The sequence below is a fragment of the Trichechus manatus genome, unplaced genomic scaffold (genome assembly GCF_000243295.1).
Source record: "Trichechus manatus latirostris isolate Lorelei unplaced genomic scaffold, TriManLat1.0 scaffold00102, whole genome shotgun sequence".
NCBI lineage: Eukaryota > Metazoa > Chordata > Mammalia > Sirenia > Trichechidae > Trichechus > Trichechus manatus.
The window spans coordinates 10,074,894-10,092,415 of NW_004444038.1; the positions used below are offsets into that span (position 1 = coordinate 10,074,894).

Genomic DNA, 17,522 nt, shown 5'->3' on the forward strand with positions numbered 1-17,522 from the left:
AGTTAGAGTTCTGGTATATACCCTGTTCTACTGTGGTAATGAGGGCCTACACTGTTGAAATGGGCCCACACAAGTCTATGTAGGGGGAAAGGCACTCAAAGTCTGTGGATCGCTTATGCCTGTGCCTAGGCAAAGGAGCTGTGCCTACCCTGGGTTCCTGGCTTAGGGGAGCTGGCAGTTTATTTTTTCCCCTGTTAATTTGTTCACTCTCCAAACAAGAGAGAATGGCTCCAGGCGTGTGACGGATCCTACTTCTGGCCCAGGGGACTCGGCAATTGCTGAAGCCAATCTGGGACCCGGTGCAGAGCAGGGAGCTGGGAGGTAAATGGAAGAGAGGTTTTTCCCTAAGGGGGGTGTTTTTGATCAATGCGGTAAGTCATAGGCAAGTACTTATCTTTCGTTGAGGGCTGCTTCTCACTGGTTCTGTGTGGCCAAGTAGACTGTCAGCAGCTGGGTCTCTCCCAGTGTGGAAAACGTGCCTCCCGAGCACAGCTGCTTGCTTGCCTCACTGCTCACCCCCAAGCTGATCAGTCCTGAAGGGCTCAGGCTCTTGCTGGGTCAGGTCTGGCAACTCCTTGCTGCTTCCGAACCATCTGTCCCTCCCCTGCCACTCAGTCCGGTTCCTCAACTCTGCCTTTGATGTTCAGGGCTCCCAGATTGCCACATATAATCAAATCACTTGTTTTCTCTGGTCTTTGTTGTAAGAAGTTCCACTGGAAGCATTTGACTACTGCACCTTCTTGGCCCTGCCTCCCCCATCTCACTTCTTTTTAAGCAACACATTAATCTGAGCAATTTTTTTTTTGTCAATATTTTCTTAGATTAGATTGCCCTTTTTCCTGTGGTTGGCTTATGAAAAACAGATAGGATCTGGTAGTATCAGCTCTGTCATTGTCTTACTGTTTGTTTGTGCTTATTTGTGTTTTTTTTGTCTTATCTACTTTTCAGCCACATGACTATTTTGTGAGGATTAGTTACAATGAGAGACTATAATCTATAACCCCATTTAACTGGGCAAATGGACGCTGTAATGTTTGTAGTATGCTGAGAGCTTACAGATGGAGTAAGCAAGTGCCCTGTGAAGCCCTCTGTGTGGCGACCGCCCACTCTTCCTTCAAAATCTCTCTCCTATGCTGTGTTGCCATGTGACCCAAGGATGGAGAGACAGCACCTGTGTGCTTCACTTTGGAGTTGACTGCTGTCTTCTATGGCTGGAGTATATTATAGAGTTGTGGTGGTGGAGGTAGGACTGGTAAGGGTAAGCCTGAGAAGAAAGCCACGCCAGTGTCAGATCATGAAGGACCTCACATGCTATGATGGTTAAGGTTGTGTGTTACCTTGGCTGGGCCATGATTCTCAGTGCTTTGGCAGTTATGATGTAGTTTGGCAGTTATGTAATAATGTAATTATCCTCCATTTTGTGATCTCCCATAAGTAATCATGTGATCTGATGTGATCAGCCAATCAGTTGTAAGGAAAGTTTCCTCAAGGATATGGCCTGCACCCAATGTATATGGACACTGTGGTAAAGCTCACTCTTGCTGTGGATCCTGAAGCGGGCTTATCATCATCTGACCTCCAATTCTTGGGACTTGAGCAAGCAGCCTGCTATATTGCCTGCCAGTCTTGGATTTGTCGGCCTCTGCAGCCTGTGAGCCAGCAGCCTGCCATCTAACCTGCCAATCTTGGATCCATCAGCCCCTGCAGCTACGTGCGTCAGGAGAGGTCTCCAGCCTGATGCCTGAGCCATGGACTTGGGACTTGCCAGCCCCTATAACTGCATGAGCCATTTCATTGAGATAAATCACTCTTTCTCTCTCTCTCTCTATATATATATATAATTATTTTTTGTATATATATACACTTCACTGGCTTTGTTTCTCTAAGGAACCCAGCCTAAGCCACATGCCATCCCTAAGTAGTTTGTTTTTGTCCTGAGAACGGTGAAGGATTCTAAGCAGGGAGTGTGAAAAGCTCAGTGAAGAGGCTATGTACTAATTCCAAGCAAGGCAGTGTGATTCCTCCACTAGAAGAGCAACGTGGGTGGAGAGGAGTGAAGACCTCATCACCAGGACTTGGAGCCTGGTTCCATGTTAGCTGAGAAGGTGATTCAGGGTGGGAGGCTGATGTGAAGCCCCCCACTGAGATGTCAGGAGTGAGGAGGAGTGGGTGTGAAGCTGGGAAGCAGGGATGATGCACTTGGTTCAGGAAATCTGAGGGGATACCAAGTGATTACGCCTGGCAGGTAGTTGGCTACAGAGATTGCAAGCTCAAGGCGGTGCTTTGGGTCAGAGCCACAGACTGGGATGTTAGCAGTAAATGAGTGGTGGTTGAACTCATGGGAGTGGAGTGGATGAGCTCACTCAGGTAGTTTCTATAGAATAAGAAGAGAAGAGAACCTAGGGCAGAGCCCTAAGGAGCACTAAGATTTAAAGGAAAAGCAGCCAAGGGGATTGGAAGAAAACCATGATAGCAAAGCATCATCAATGGAGACACTGGTGGTTTAGTGGTAAAACCGTCACCCTCTGTGCAGAAGACCCAGGTTCAATTCCTGGATAACGTACTTTGTGCACAGACACTTCATGACAAGCCTCTGTCAGTGGAGGCTTGTGTGTTGCCGTGATGCTGAACACGTTGCAGTGGAACTTCCAGATTAAGACAGACTAGGAAGAAAGGCCTGGCAACCTGCTTCTGAAAATCAGCCAGTGAAAACGCTGTGGATCACAGCAGTCCGATCTGCAACTGATGATGGGGGTCAGCTCGATGGCAGCTAACAGCAAGGCATCACAGAAGCCAGAGAAAGAAATGGTTCCAGGAAAGAGAGGGTGGCCAGCTGCGCTGTTGCTGACGCCTGCCATGGGGAGAACTGGGTGGTAACCACTGGGTCCTGCTTCACCCAGCTTGTTGGGGACTTCGTTGAGCAGTAGTACCTACCTCTCAGGGTTGCTATGATGATTAAAGAAGGCAGAGGTGGTGAAGGACCTTAACCCTGTAAAGAGTTAGGTGAATCAAGGGTCTATTTCTCCCATTTTTTTGCATTACAGCTAGAAAATGACTGAAGAACCCAAATAGTACTTTGGATAATTCAAGGCTAATGTATTATTCTGAAGCCTGTCTTAAAAGTTTCACAAATATTTTTCTAAGGTTCAAAAGGACAGCGTTTTACCCATAAGGACACCGTTTAATACCTTGGTTAGTTTTTCTTGCACTGCTGTACAGGGAAGCGTTAATGCCAAGTCTGTGTAAATATTTGAGCAGCAAATTTAAAAGTCCTTCAATAACACAAATAAGTGTTGTTTTTGTACTTGCAGTTATCCTTCTGGGCATGGCTGTGTTTTAACTATTGTAAGTCTCTACTTTCAACATGTGGGAGCTTTGTGTGTCTAAGCAGACACTTGAGGCTGATGGCATTGGAAGGTTGTAAAACACCGTGGAAGAGGAAATTCGGGAGATGGATTACTGCCTGCTTTAACCACCAAGTCAGCAAATGAATTTATAAAACAAATACAGAGAGTAGCAAAGACTGTCTGCGGTAACACTTGTTAGACTCCAATTTGTCTAGTGCTAAGTTTTGCTAGCTGTCCATGAGGGAGAGTCCCTGGGGAGTGCAAAGTGTTAGCCCTTGGCTGCTAACCAAAAGGTCTGTGGTTCAGGTTCATCCAGAGGCACCTCAGAAGAAAGGCCTGGTGATCTACTTCTGAAAAAATACCAGCCATTGGAAACCCTGTGAAGCACAGTTCTACTCTGACATACGTGGTGTCTCCGTGAGTCCGAGTTGACTTAACAGCAACTGGTCTGGTTTGGGTTTGGTATCTCTGAGGGAAGCCCTTTCATTTCACATCAGAATAGGAAGATCCTGTGGGTTCTACCCTTTCCCTAACTAAATGGGGAACCATAAAAACGAAAAAGAGAAACATACAAACCATAAACATTTTAGTTTATATGTATTTTTTCAAACAGTAGTTGATCAGAGGATATTCTCCTGCTATTGTTTAATTTTTTCCCCCAATATCCAAGGTCCCTGTCAAGTGCTATAAAACTTCTGGTATTTTTCTTGGAGTATAGATTTTTCTTTGGTATATTCTTTGAGTATACATCTCCTAATGTTTTGGTCTCTACAGAAACCATCAGCTTTAGACCAGCCTTTGGTTTATAGGATACAGGCTCGCTTCCTTGGTCATAGTTGACTTTGTGTTTCATCTGGACAGAGAGGGCGGTGAGCTCACAGACACGTGGCAGGAAGGAGGAGCCGGCAGTGAGGCTGCCCAAGAGACTGCTGCACCTACGTGGAAGCCATGTACGTCCCCGCTCCCAAGGGTGCAAGCCCTGCCTGGAAGAGCACTGGTTTTCTCGGATCTCTGGCCTCTGCCAGAATGGGCCACAGTGCTGTCCGCTGTCTCATGAAGTTCTAATTGTCCTTTATCCCCATGCTGCGTCAGCACTGCAGGTGGTTATAATCTACAGTGCTGGAGGGTCCTCTGTTGTTACCTGAAGGAAGGGCTGTTCCATCTGCAACAGGCAGAAGGAATCTGTGGGTAGAACAGAGCAAAAAATGAAGCCGTGTGATATTATTAGCTGTGACAGACTGAGTACACAGTGGGAGAGCCTCGGCCCTGCGGGGGCTCGGTTGGAAAGGAAGTTATCCTTCAGAATACGAGACGGGGGGGGGCAGCCAGGCCCAGAGGGACAGACCGTCATTGTCTGCCAGACAGACCCTGGGCTGCAGTGTCCCTGGGCTATGCCGACTTTCATCAGTCTTTTAAACATTATCTGGGTTTATAATATGATTTTGCTTATTTAACAAACATTACTGCACCTGTTCCAATAAATAAGCCATGTTTATAATGAAGTGCAGTGTTTCTCATCTCTTTCCAGCTAAGGACGCTCTTGCATGATAATTGTGTACTAGGCACTGGGGACACTGGACTTCTGTGTGCCAGGCTTCTCCAGTAGGCCGGTTGTAAACAGAGGCCCTGTCCCTAGAATTCCTCCCAGGGAAGTACCAGTTCCGAGCGGCAAATGCCGAGGACGGCTGGGGTCTCCCCGTGGGGTGTCATCTCCTGTGGCTGCCTAGCGCCTGGGTGTTTTCTCCTCAGACCTTGTTCTTTCCATGACGTGTCTGCAGCCTTTGTCACGACTGGTTGTTACTTTCTCTTCCTTGTTTTAGTTACGTTACGAGGTTGAACCATGAAATAGCCTTTTTTGCAGGTCAGAAACGTTTGAATATCAAGAAAATCACATGATCTGACTCATTGAAGAGCATTTATATTAAGCAAATAATTTATTCACCAAAGCAGTGTGTTGTGTGACAGTGGACAGGGTTTTATGGGCTAGACTTCCAGTCCTGGGCGGGCGTTAACTAGCTCTGATGGTTTCTGTTTCCAATACCCTTAGTTTGGCTTTTACTTCAGTTAGGTAAGGCCGAGAATGTCTTCAGGTAAATCAGATAAGGAAGAACACACAAAACGATGTCTGGAATGCTATACCAGTTTTTGAAGAAAGAGACTCACGTTTTATTATCAGTTTGGGACTGGTCTTACTTCACTAGCTGGGATGACTGGATTCATTAAGTCCTGAAGACAGGTGGGCTGTCTACAGTGAACCAAACAGCCCCGTCCAGTTCTCGACCTGTATCAGGTACGTCTTCGGATCAGCAGGGCTCTGGGCTCTGCAGGCCTCAGCTGTCTTGGATGTCACATTGGGTGTCAGAAGGATTCAGCATCGGTGGGAAGTGTCATTCTCGCCCCTCCGGGGAGCTTTTCCTCTGACCTGTAGGCCTACGGGTACTGACCAGTCCCTCAGAGTGGGAGTCTGGGCCCTGGGGACATTCCAGAAACACATGCAGGCACATTGACCTCGCCCTTGCTCACGGTCACTGGGATCTTGAATAAATGCTGGTTTGCACTTGTTTCTTAAATGACCCACATTCTAGATAGCATCAATTCCATCCACAGCGTGCATCACAATGGGGTTACAAACCAGAAATGGACATCAATGATCCTTCAGTGAGCAACACACGGAGGAAAAAAGCGTCATTGCCTGGTGGGCTGATAGGATGTAGCAACAAAAAGCAGCTTGTGATGAGAACAAGGTGTCTGGGTATTTCCATGAGTAATTTCCCCCTTTAGCAGTGGGGAGAGTTAGCATACACTCGGGGTGTCAGATTGCTGTTTCCTGGGAGTTGGGCAACCAAGAGACTTGCAAAGAATCACGGAGTGATCAGTTATTGGCCAAAACTCCAAACCCAGGGCCTTTACAGGTTCAGGAGGTCACAGAAAAAAACCTTCTAGAAAAAACATCTGCGTTGCTTGTCTACAGCCTTCTTTGTTACTTCTCTCGCCCCTCCCAGCCTGCTACCACGTTCATTTAAATGTATTTGTCACACACCTACCATGTGCCAGGCACTGCTCTAGGTGCTTGGGATGTAACTGTGAGAAGAACAGGTAAAGATCCCAGCCCCTGTGCGGGTTATATTCTGGTGGAGGAATCAGACAAGAAACAATAGACGTAATCCATTATTTCGCATATTACAAGGGTTAAGGTTAAGGGCTATCGAAAAAGTAAGCAGTGGAGCTGGGCTGCAGTTTTCAGTGGGCTGTTGAAGTCATCTCTCTCAGGGAAGGTGACAGGTATGAAAAGATGCGAAGCAGGTGAGGGGTTAGCCCTGGGGACTTTGGGAATGTCCTTCTGAGAGGGGCCAGTAAAGGAGGGCCTGGGGCTGGAGCAGCCTGGGGAGGGGGGTCCTGCTGGAGCCGAGTGGGAGAAAGGAGTGGTGGATGTGAAGCCAAAGAGATCGCAGGGACACAGATCAGGTAAGGCCAGGAGCATTTACAGGATTAATAATTTGATATTTATCTTCAAAATATTTTTCTCCTGACCCTTCATTGAACAGGGCTTATGTTGGGCAAAGGCACAAATAACCTTTGCATTGTAGAACATCCATACTTGTCTTCTCCCCACTGGAATATCTATTCTGTGAGAGCTAGAATTTTATCTATCCAGCTCACTTCTGTATCCCCCAGTGTCTTGAATGGCACTTGGCACGTATTTGTTGGGTGAACGAATCGTATGTCTTTGAAGGGAAAAACCTCATACAAACTAGTAGCTTTCCTTTCTTAAACTCTGCGTCGGACTTCTTAAGGTGGCCAACTTTTATAGGAGAGTATGTGTTTGTTTTTGTGTAAAATACTACTCCAGTGCAGTGTAGTTCTGTATTCCTCGCTACAGAAGCAAATAGGCTATTAGGAATACACACTGCCAATATTTCCCAAACGGCAGGCCTCGGACCTCAGAGGCTGTGAAAGCTTGCAGCACACCCACGGATACATGTACGCATCAAGCACAGTCTGTAGAATAAACCAATAAAAATAGAGTTGCTATCTGGGGCATCCAAATTTATATTGAAAAGGGTCCTCACCAGCCAAGATTTAAGCCATGGCTTCAGAAAGTGTAGACATCAACTCTGCATAAGGAGATCAGTGAGAAGTGTGATGACTTAATCTGGATCACGTGGCCCAGAGGGCAACCCTTCAACCTTGGTTTTGTCCGTATGAAGCGCTAACAGTCGAGAGCTGCTGGGGAGGGACCCAGCTTAGACCACTCTTGGATGTCATTCTTCATAAAATGGGTGAAGGGATCATGATGTAAGCAGTCATGACCAAAACAGTGGACCCAATGCATCTGCAAGCGTCTTAACTCCAATTTCTTGCGCCAGCTTTTAATATGTTGTTGGAATTATCAAATGGATCAACTCCTGAAGAAAACAAAGGATGTTCACAGTCCTTCCAAGAATGTATAAAGAGGATAATTATGAGGTTGTCTTCACAAAATAACAGGTTTGATGGCACATCACAGATTGTCTATCCCCTCTCCCTGTTTTGGGTCCGGAGTGAACCTAGTCTAAGTCATAGTGAGCTACGAGACTTCTACAGCCTTCCTTGTTACCGTGTTCTGTTCATTTAATGACTACTTGAGAATCTGCTGTATAGCCCGGACATACAAGGTCTTTGCCCACGCAGAAACTACCGTGTGGTGTGAAGTAGGGAGGGTCGAGGGAGAAAAGCCGAACAAAGCAAATGAATAGTTAGATGAGCATCACCATATCTAGCCTCAGTCTTGGCAGTGCCACAGAATCCTTGCTTCTCTAACAGAAAACCCCTACCTCTGCCATGTGGCCGTCCTCTCTCATTGGAAGAGAGCCTAATTAGCACCTCTCATTATTCTGATGTTTAAAAACAAAGTCCCTCTGGGTAAAAGAGCTTGGGTTCTGGTATCATACTTCACAGAATCGAATCACCTTTTTGGACTATTCTTCATTCATGTGATAGGAGCTTAATAAAGTGCTGGATAACTCAGGTGTCCCCTGCCCTCAGGACATCCTCAGTCCAGTGAGGATGTGGCCCCCCGCTCAGAGTTGTGAAGTGTGTTGCACTAACGGCTCAAGGCACAGAGGAGGGGAGCGGGGATTTGGGGCCAGCAGTGATCTCCATAAAAAAACAGATCATTGCCATGGAGTCGATCCTGACCCATGGCGACCCCTTTCGTGTTAGATAGAGTAGAACTGCATAGGGTTTTCCTGGGCTGTGATCTTACGTAAATAGATTGCCAGGCCTTTCTTCTATGGCGCTGCTCAGTGGGTTTGAACCACCAGCCGTCCAGTTAGTAGCCAAGTGCAATCGTTTGCACCACCCAGGGACCTAATGCTCTCCATAAGGAGGTAATATTTATTTGCTTATTGATGGTACTTTAGATGAAGGTTTACAGAACAAACTAGCTTCTCATTAAACAGTTGGTATGTCCGTTGTTTTATGACATTGGTTAACAACCCCATGACATGTCCGTACTCTCCCTTCTCAACCTTGGGTTCCCTATTACCAACTTTCCTGTCCCCTCCTGCCTTCTAGTCTTTGCCCCTGGGCTGGTGTGCCCCTTTAGTCTCGTTTTGTCCTATGCGCCTGTCTAATCTTTGGCTAAAAGGTGAACCTCGGGAGTGACTTCATTACTGAGCTAAAAGGGTGCCCGGGGGCCATATTCTAGGGGTTTCTCCAGTCTCTGTCAGGCTAGTAAGTCTGGTCTTTTTTTGCGTTAGAATTTTGTTCTGTATTTTTCTCCATATCTGTCCGGGACCCTCTATTGTGATCCCTGTCAGAGCAGTCGGTGGTGGTAGGTAGCCAGACACCATCTAGTTGTGCTGGACTCAGTCTGGTGGAGGCTGTGGTAGTTGTGGTCCATTAGTTCTTTGGACTAATCTTTCCCTTGTGTCTTTAGTTTTCTTCATTTTCCCCTGCTCCTGAAGGGGTGAGACCAGTGGAGTCTCTTAGATGGCCACTCACAGGCTTTAAAGACCCCAGACGCTACTCACCAAAGTAGAATGTAGAACATTTTCTTTATAAACTATGTTATGCCAGTTGAGCTAGATGTTCCCTGAGACCATGGACCCCACAGCCCTCAGTAATTTGGTCCCTCAGGGAGTTTGGATTTGTCCATGCATGGAGCTTCCATGACCTGGCCTTGTACAAGTTGTGCTGGCTTCCCCAGTACTGTGTACTGTCTTACCCTTCACCAAAGTTACTTCTTATCTATTGTCTATTTAGTGTTTTTCCACCCCCGACCCTCCCTCAACCATCAAAGATTGTTTCTTTTTGTGTGTAAACCTTTTCATGAGTTTTTATAGTAGTGGTCTCATACAATATTTGTCCTTTTTTGATGGACTTACGTCACTCAGCATAATGCCCTCCAGATGTGTCCATGTTATGAGATGCTTTGCAGATTCATCATTGCTCTTTATCCTTGGGCAGTACTCCGTTGTGTGTATGTACCATAGTTTAGCCATTCATCTGTTGATGGGCATCTAGGTTGTTTCCATCTTTTTGCTATTGTGAACAGTGCTGCAGTGAATATGGGTGTGCATATATCTATTTGTGTGATCGCTCTTATTTCTCTAGGATATATTCCTAGGAGTGGGATTGCTGGATTGAATGGTATTTCTATTTCTAGCTTTCTAAGGAAGCGCCATATCGTTTTCCAAAATGGTTGTACCATTTTGCATTCCCACCAGCAGTGCAGAAGAGTTACAATCTCCCCACAGCCTCTCCAACATTTGTTATTTTCTGTTTTTTGATTTGTGCCAGTAACGCTGGAGTGAGATGGATCTCATTGTGGTTTTGATTTGCGTTTCTCTAATGGCCGGTGATGGTGAGCATTTCCTCGTGTGTCTGTTAGTCGCTTGAATGTCTTCTTTGGTGAAGTGTCTGTTCATTTCCTTTGCCCATTTTTTAATTGGATTATTTGTCTTTTTGTTGTAGAGGGTTAGATTTTCCTGTAGATTTTAGAGATTAGACCTTTGTCAGATTTGTCATAGCCAAAATTTAGGTTCTTTTTACTCGTTTGGTGAAGTCTTTGGATGAGCATGAGTGTTTAATTTTTAGAAGAGCCCAGTTATCTAGCTTATCTTCTGGAGTTTGTGTGTTGATGGTTATGTTTGTATCCTGTTAATGCCATGTATTAGGGTCTCTAGCATTGATCCTATTTTTTCTTGTATGATCTTTATAGTTTTTGGTTTTATATTTAGGTCTTTGATCCATTTTGAACTATTTTGTGTTTGGTATGAGGTATGGGTCCTGTTTCTTTTTTTTTTTTTTGGAGATGGACATCCTGTTTTGCCAGCACCATTTGTTACAAAGACTATCTTTTCCCCATTTGATGGACTTTGGGCCCTTGTCAAAGATCAGGTGACTGTAGGTGGATGGATTTACACCTGGGTTCTGGATTCTGTTCCATTGGTCAATGTATCTGTCATTGTACCAGTACCAGGCTGTTTTGACTTCCATAGCTCTATAGTAGGTTCTGAGGTCAGGTAGTGTGAGTCAAGGAGGCAATATCTCTGCTGAGCCTTGACAGTGAGTATGATTTCCCCTCAGGAAAAGGGGCATTTGGGGCAGACGGAACTGAGAGTGCAGATGTGCTCAGGGAATGGCAGGAACTTTGATATGGTTTGAGAAAGGGGAGAATCGGAGGTAGGATAACGTGAGTACAGGCTGGAAATTTTATAAAAGAGGGTTGGAGCTTGGCTTTGAAGGGCCTTGTCTGCCGTGTCAAGGAGTTTATACTTTCATAGGTTTAAATTTTCTCAATGATTCCACACCACCTACAGAATAATGATGTAAGAGTTATGCTTACAAAATAAATCTGCTAACATTGGGATGACATACTGAAGGAAGTGGAGCCAGTTTTTAAAAAGACTGTTAGAATAATCTAGGAAAGACCGGGATTAGAGCAAGTGCCATAGCAACAGGAGTAAAGAAGAGGACCAGGTTCCAGAATGGGAGGCTGGAGTTTTAGAAGTGTAAATCAGCAGATGTATTAGTTAACTTCTGCTGCAATAACAAACAACTCCAATAGCTTAGTGGTTTAAAAAACGTTTGTGTTCCTGTTACATGAACCAGCTGTGACTCTGCTGGCCTCCAGTGTGTTCTCACTACAGGGCATAGGCTGAAGGAAATCCTCTTATCTGAGACATTATGTTCTTATGGCAGAAGATAGGAACATAAAAGTCTAAGGGGAAAAAAAAGTGCAATGCCTATTAGAGTTCCTGCTCGTAGCACTTTAGCCAAAACAAATCACTGTCTAAGCTTAGAGTCAATGGAAAAAGGTATAATTATGAACAAATAATACAATCTACCAGAGTAGGCGTGGGAGGTCTGGAGAGAGGAAGAGTTAAGAATATGGCTTGAAGTTTCTGGTTTGGGAGTGGAGGCGACTGATTTACACAGATGCGTCTTTTCAGAAGGAGCACCCACCGCTGAGGAGGAAAGCAATGACTTCACTTTAGATGTCTCACTTCAAAATCTCCTTAAGGTGGACATAAGTCTTGAGTTCAGAAGAAAGTTTGAAATTGCAGATTTACCTTTGTCAGTGAATCAATAATTATAGCCACAAGAAAAATAACAATGAGTAATGTTTACTGAGCCAGGTTCTGTGCTAAATTCTGTATGTGATTTTTCTCATTTAATTTTCACAAGATCATTCATTTAAAGATGTGGAAACCGAGGTGGAAGAAAATTTTAAGTAACTTGTCCAAGGTCAAAGTAAGCTGCAGAATTGGGATTTGAACCTGGGCAGTGTGGCTTCTGCGGACCACATTATTCTACTTCTGCAGAGTAGAAGAGAACTTGAGTTTTGATGCGGGGGGAGCCTTGAGATTTACCAAGGCAGCCACCAAGGTAGGAACCCGTTGTCTGTAATTTTATCTATTATCATGTCCCTCTGGAGGTAGATATTTACGGATAAAGAAACCGAGAACTAGAAGTTAAATAACTTTCCAGATTTATAGTGCTTGGAAGTGACAAGCCAGGTCTGACTCGAGAGCCCATGCTGTCTGTCTGCACTATACCCTATCGTCTGAACTGTGTGCCAGAAGAGAGGTGGGGCTGGAGTCCAGAACACAAATCCAGACATGTGAGGGTCATGGAGGGAGGGGCTGGTGAGCGCTGGGGGCCGTTAGCCAGCAGAAGGGGAGCCAGGAGGGCGTGAAGCCAGAGGCCCCCTTCTGTCCTCTCAGGCCCTCCTGTCTGTGGACCTGTAGACTCCAACGCAGACACGGTGTTGTTCAGGGACTCATATGCTAGTCTCCTCAGCCCCTGAGGTTCTTGCTGCTCAAAACATCCACGCACTAGGAGACCTGGGGAGCCCTGGGGGCACATTGGTTAAGAGCCAACTGCTAACCAAAACGTCGGCAGTTAGAATCCACCAACCGCTCCTTAGAAACCCTATGGGGCAGGTCTACTCTGTCCTGTAGGGTCGCTGTGAGTCAGAATAGGACTCCACGGCAACGGATTTTTACGGGTAGCTGCCTCAGCATCACCTGGAAGTTCGTTGGAAACAGAATCTCAGTACCCCCCCCCCCATAGGGTCAAAATCCATATTTTAACAAGATCCCCAAGTGATTCACGTGCACGGTGTAGAGTAAGAAGCCCTGTCCTGGACTGTCAGTTTTCAAGTGTCATATTTAAGGACTATTCCCCAACCCTCCCCCACCCTCTGAAAGAAATGCCCTCGTTATATTTCACATGTTCTTCGTACCGTTTCGGGCATTCTGAAGCCTGGCATCTGAAGTTGCTAGCGCTGGGGAAACCGTGTGTATGTGGTATACGTTTGTAAAACGAATTTGCTGACACTAATAGCCTGCAGGGAGCAGCTGCCTGGGTGCGCTGCAGCGTGCGTTTCCCGTCCCTGGTGCATGTGCTATGGGGAGCAGATCCAGACCTTCCCCCATCGATGCGCTCTCGAACTCACTGGCCTGGCTTGCTGGCGGCGCTGGGGGCTGGCCCGGCGGGCGGGGGCTCCTGGTCCCGCAGGCTTCCGTCTGTCGGTCGGTCCGAGCTGGCTTAGTTGATAGGTTACCGGCTCGCTAAGCGCAGGGCTCCTGCAGGGAGGCTCTGGAGACGCAACTGCAGGAGAGCTGGCGCTGCAGGGCCACGCCGAGCTTTGGTGCCGCCAGCATTTTAACAGTTAACGCGTGCGCGCGTGCAGGATAAATGAACCCCAGCCCAGGGCGGCTGCTCCTTAATCAGTAAAATAAAAATCTGCCAGCAGCCGGGAGGCTGCGAACCCCGCGCCGCCGGCCGGAGCTGGGCCCTGCACAGAGCAGCTCGCTGTGCATGTAATTTGAAGAAAGGTATTGTATCCCCGGCTGCTCGGCTGTGCCCCAAAGATGGAGCTGTGCGCTCTTTCTTTGTGTGCTGAAGACGGGCGTCCCGATAAATAGGTCGCTGCCTCCTGAACCTGCCGGCACGTTGACGTGTGACAGTATGACCTTAAGCCTTCTCTCCTTGCTGTACAAGGATCTGGCAGAATTGTGGCTCTTTCTGAAAAGAAACACAGGTGTGTCTGGCTCGGTGGTCGGTGGTTGATTGCCAGGTGAATGCATGGCGTTTGCCTGCTGTGGCTGCCGTTGTAATGTATCGGGGCGCAAATGGGCGTGGGGGTTCCGGAAGAGGCAGGATGGATAAAATCTGGTTTTCACGCTTCATTGGCAAAAGAAGCAAATTCAGCACTTTGTTCGTGTAGTTGGGGGCTGCAAAAATAAAACCCCCGGTACATCATGGTCTCCGTGGTTTTAAATGGCATTGATGCTGGGAATTTGGGTGTTTCTGGTTTCAAATCAAAGCTCTTTTACAGTGTTATTTTATAAGCAGGAGGATTCCTGTACCTTCAGAGTAGAAAAGTGTTTCTGATGTCTGCGCCGCCCTCTTTAACACCTGCTTGAGCAGCATTATAAGGTCGTGACCACTCGTCTCCACCCCGGCCTGGTATGTTTCTCTTACATGCCAGAGGCAGCATCTGTTGTATCTGCTTTTAGAATATAGGTGCACTGTATCTCAACTCATCTTGAAAAGCTGAAGATAAATCCTTTCACTGAAGGTCCTTTGTTTGAGATTTTTAATAGACATGCTTCTGTTGGAACATAAAAGAAGCAGTAAGATTATTATCAGTGAAAGGACTGCATCTTCATTGTTGGTGACTCCCAAGCCCCCGGCAGGAACGGCCTCAGACTTCCCCACACAGCTGCTCCGCGAACACTGCAGTCCTGTTGCTGGGCATGACTGCCGGGCGCCAGCCCCATGATGAACTGCTCTCACCCAGCATGATTCAGGAGCTGGCCTTTCTACTCGGGAGTCCTATACACGAGGAAACGGGGCTCCCTTCATGGGGTAGGTGTTTTTCTGTAATAGTCATGCTGGTCTTGATCTCAGAGTAGGTAGTTTCCAGATCAGTGTTGACCTTGTGGTAACTGAGGCTGTTTGGAACTAGCGAAGATACTGACATGGGGAAAGGAAACTCAGACTGTTGAGTGGGAAGAAAGGAAATCAAAGGACACGGTGTGGGTTTCACTTGTGTGTTTCTAAGAATGGAAGAGGACTCTTTTTGAAGTAATTTGGAATAATTACATTTTCCATCTGGTACTTCTGCCAAATATTGACAAAATAATTCATGCAATAAGTATTTGTATGAATTTTAATGAATTAGTATCAATGGCAGCAAATAAACTTCTGAGGTTTCCAACTTGAAAATGAAGAAACTGAGTGTATAACAAATTACTGATTAAATGAATTGCCCTAGTATGTAAGAGTCAAAAGATAGTGAATGTTTAGATGGCCACATTAAAAACCCCAGTAATTCACTCTAAACCCAGAACATGAACACCTGTAAATATTAGGAAAAGTGTTTGATTTCATATCTGAAGTCAGTGTCAAAATAAAAATGCTGTAAACATACCCACAAAAGAGCCCCTACAAAAAATACTTTCCCAGAACATAACTATTGTCTGGAATATTAGAGATTTCAAAAGCATGCAGTGCTCTTTGTGAAGTCTACCAGGCTTTTTTGGGGGGGAGGGAAGGGGGGCATACTATGGCTACGTGCAATTTATTGTAGTAGAACAAGGACAGAATTCTTCAGTATGTAATTATTTTAAATGTCCATTTGTTTTTGTAATTATATAATAGTTTAATTCTTATACATTTCTCTTACAAAATTCTTAGAGTTTTTCTAACATATACTTTCTTTTTAATATAAATGGACTCTTAAATAAATGTCTTGAGGGAATTTGGTGTAATGAGGGATGAAGGGCGTTTTCCCCAGCCTCTAGAAGCTATTTGCTGTGTTTCCGACCAAAAAATAAGTTAATTAATTAAAAAAAGTTTCGTTAGTCTTATGAAGAAGCAGAGTTGTTAGCACATGTGATAGTAAACCTTTCTTTAAATGTTGGTGTAGAATACTGTCAGAGGGTGGGACATTTTACGTGGGTATTCAGAGATTTGTGTAATTGAATATCTGACATTCATTTAACCCCTGCTGTTTCCAAGTCAAGTTCACATTCGCCTCCTTTCATCATAAAACAAGCGCAAGTGGTCACTTCACTCACACTGGACAGACGCCGCAGCCGGGCTGGAAGAAACGTGTATCTTGTCCAAAGTCAGGGGCCGGGGCTAAGAACAAGCCCAGAGAAGATTAGAGGATTAGAAAAGAGTAATTTGGGTTGTGTGAGAGAGACCAAATGGGTTCTCCTCACTGTTTATTTCTTCAGAGTTCCAAGGCTGGGTGACCTAGAGGACTGAGTTAAAGATGGCAAATTCCAGGGGCCGCATTCTTCATTCCAGTGTCAGCCTATCTTGTCTGTTGTCTCTCACCCAACTAATGAGGTGGGTAGAGATCCATAAACTGCAACACTCTGCCTTCCTCTGCCTCCTCCTCTCCATCCCTGTCCATCCCCTTTGTGTTTTCTCTCTATTTCTTCTCTCTCTGCCTTCCCTTCTCTCTCTCTGTGTCTCACACACACACACACACGTACACACACATGGACCCCAAATACATGGGTTGTTTTGTTCTTGTCCCGTTAATTTCTTAAACATCCACTTTCCTTTGCGGGTAGCAGCCCAGCTTGATGTCTGTCTGTGGCCTTGCTTTCTCTCCTATTTTTGTACTGGAGGTGGGGTGGACCAGCTCCTCGGGCCTGCTGGGGGTACTCAAAGGCCCCTCTCCTGGTTGGGGCAATATTAATGAAGCGCCTATGTCAAAGGGGCCCTCCCTCTAAAAAGCCCCTTCAGGAAGTGTCCCTCCCTCTGCTCCGTGAAGCACTGGGTCTCTGCCTGCGGTGGTGAGCACAGACTGCACCCCACAGACCCACCTGACGGGCCGTCCAGCTTGGGACAGACCACTTTCTGGTTCCCTGTGCTTCGCACTGCCTGGACCTTCTCCACGCTGTATCTTACGGTTTCTGTCTGTCTGGGGTGTGTTTCTGGTGAAGGTTAATATAACTGTTTGTTTGTTTTTAGTTTTAGAGAATTCTTGTTGCTTAGAAAGTGGGGGGAGATGTACCTGTCTACACTTCAGTGAAGGGTTTTGGGGAGCTAATGTGATTCCTGGAAGGAAGCTTGATGTTTGGATTACAGATCTGAGTAATTGCCCGTTTCTGCACCAAGTAGGTCACAGTGCTCCCCCTTTCCATGGGGCAGATTCTGTTAAATCCTTTTGGAAAGCAGATCTGAACAGAAGATAAACCCGAGTGCCTGCCCGTGTGTGCTTTCTGTCACTTCATGAACAGTGGAAGGAATGAGGTCTGTAAAAGTGATGTGCATTGATTTCCCTGATCTTTAACAGAGCTATGTTTTTTAAAGTGTTGACAAGCAATTATTTTAGAACGAGTAAGAAAAGGGAAAAAGCTACCTGAAAAACCTTTGTTTCTGAACAGCAGTGTGCTCATGTGGAGTGAGTGTGTGTGTGTGTATGTGTGAGAGAGGGAGAGAGAGAGAAGGTTAAGCTATACTTGTTACTTAAAAGCCAGCTGAAATGCTGATGTGTCAGAGCACCAAAATTGAAGAAATACTAGGGGGTCAGATGTGTAGAGATTTTCAAAGTGAGACTCTGGAAGTCAGAAGACGGGGCACGAAGTTCTTTCTGGGTCTCCAGTGTCTCAGGGGTTCTGTATGTGACAAGAATCCCACTAGAAGTTGTGTGCACTC

The 17,522-nt window shown here is 45.9% G+C and overlaps 1 protein-coding gene across 7 annotated transcripts in view; it reads left to right on the forward strand.

The window, feature by feature from the left end:
* MCF2L (MCF.2 cell line derived transforming sequence like) overlaps nucleotides 1-17,522 on the forward strand; it is a 247,809-nt gene that overhangs the window by 79,614 nt on the left and 150,673 nt on the right. For 2 of the 7 annotated variants that reach the window (XM_023737417.1, XM_023737419.1), the window contains exon 1: nucleotides 13,590-13,881. The exons of the other annotated variants lie outside the window; for them this stretch is intronic. In XM_023737417.1, the coding sequence (XP_023593185.1) occupies nucleotides 13,809-13,881 (73 nt within the window). In that variant the 5' untranslated portion in view covers nucleotides 13,590-13,808. Of the gene's footprint in view, nucleotides 1-13,589; nucleotides 13,882-17,522 lie in introns of those variants that run through there. 7 annotated transcript variants of the gene reach the window in all.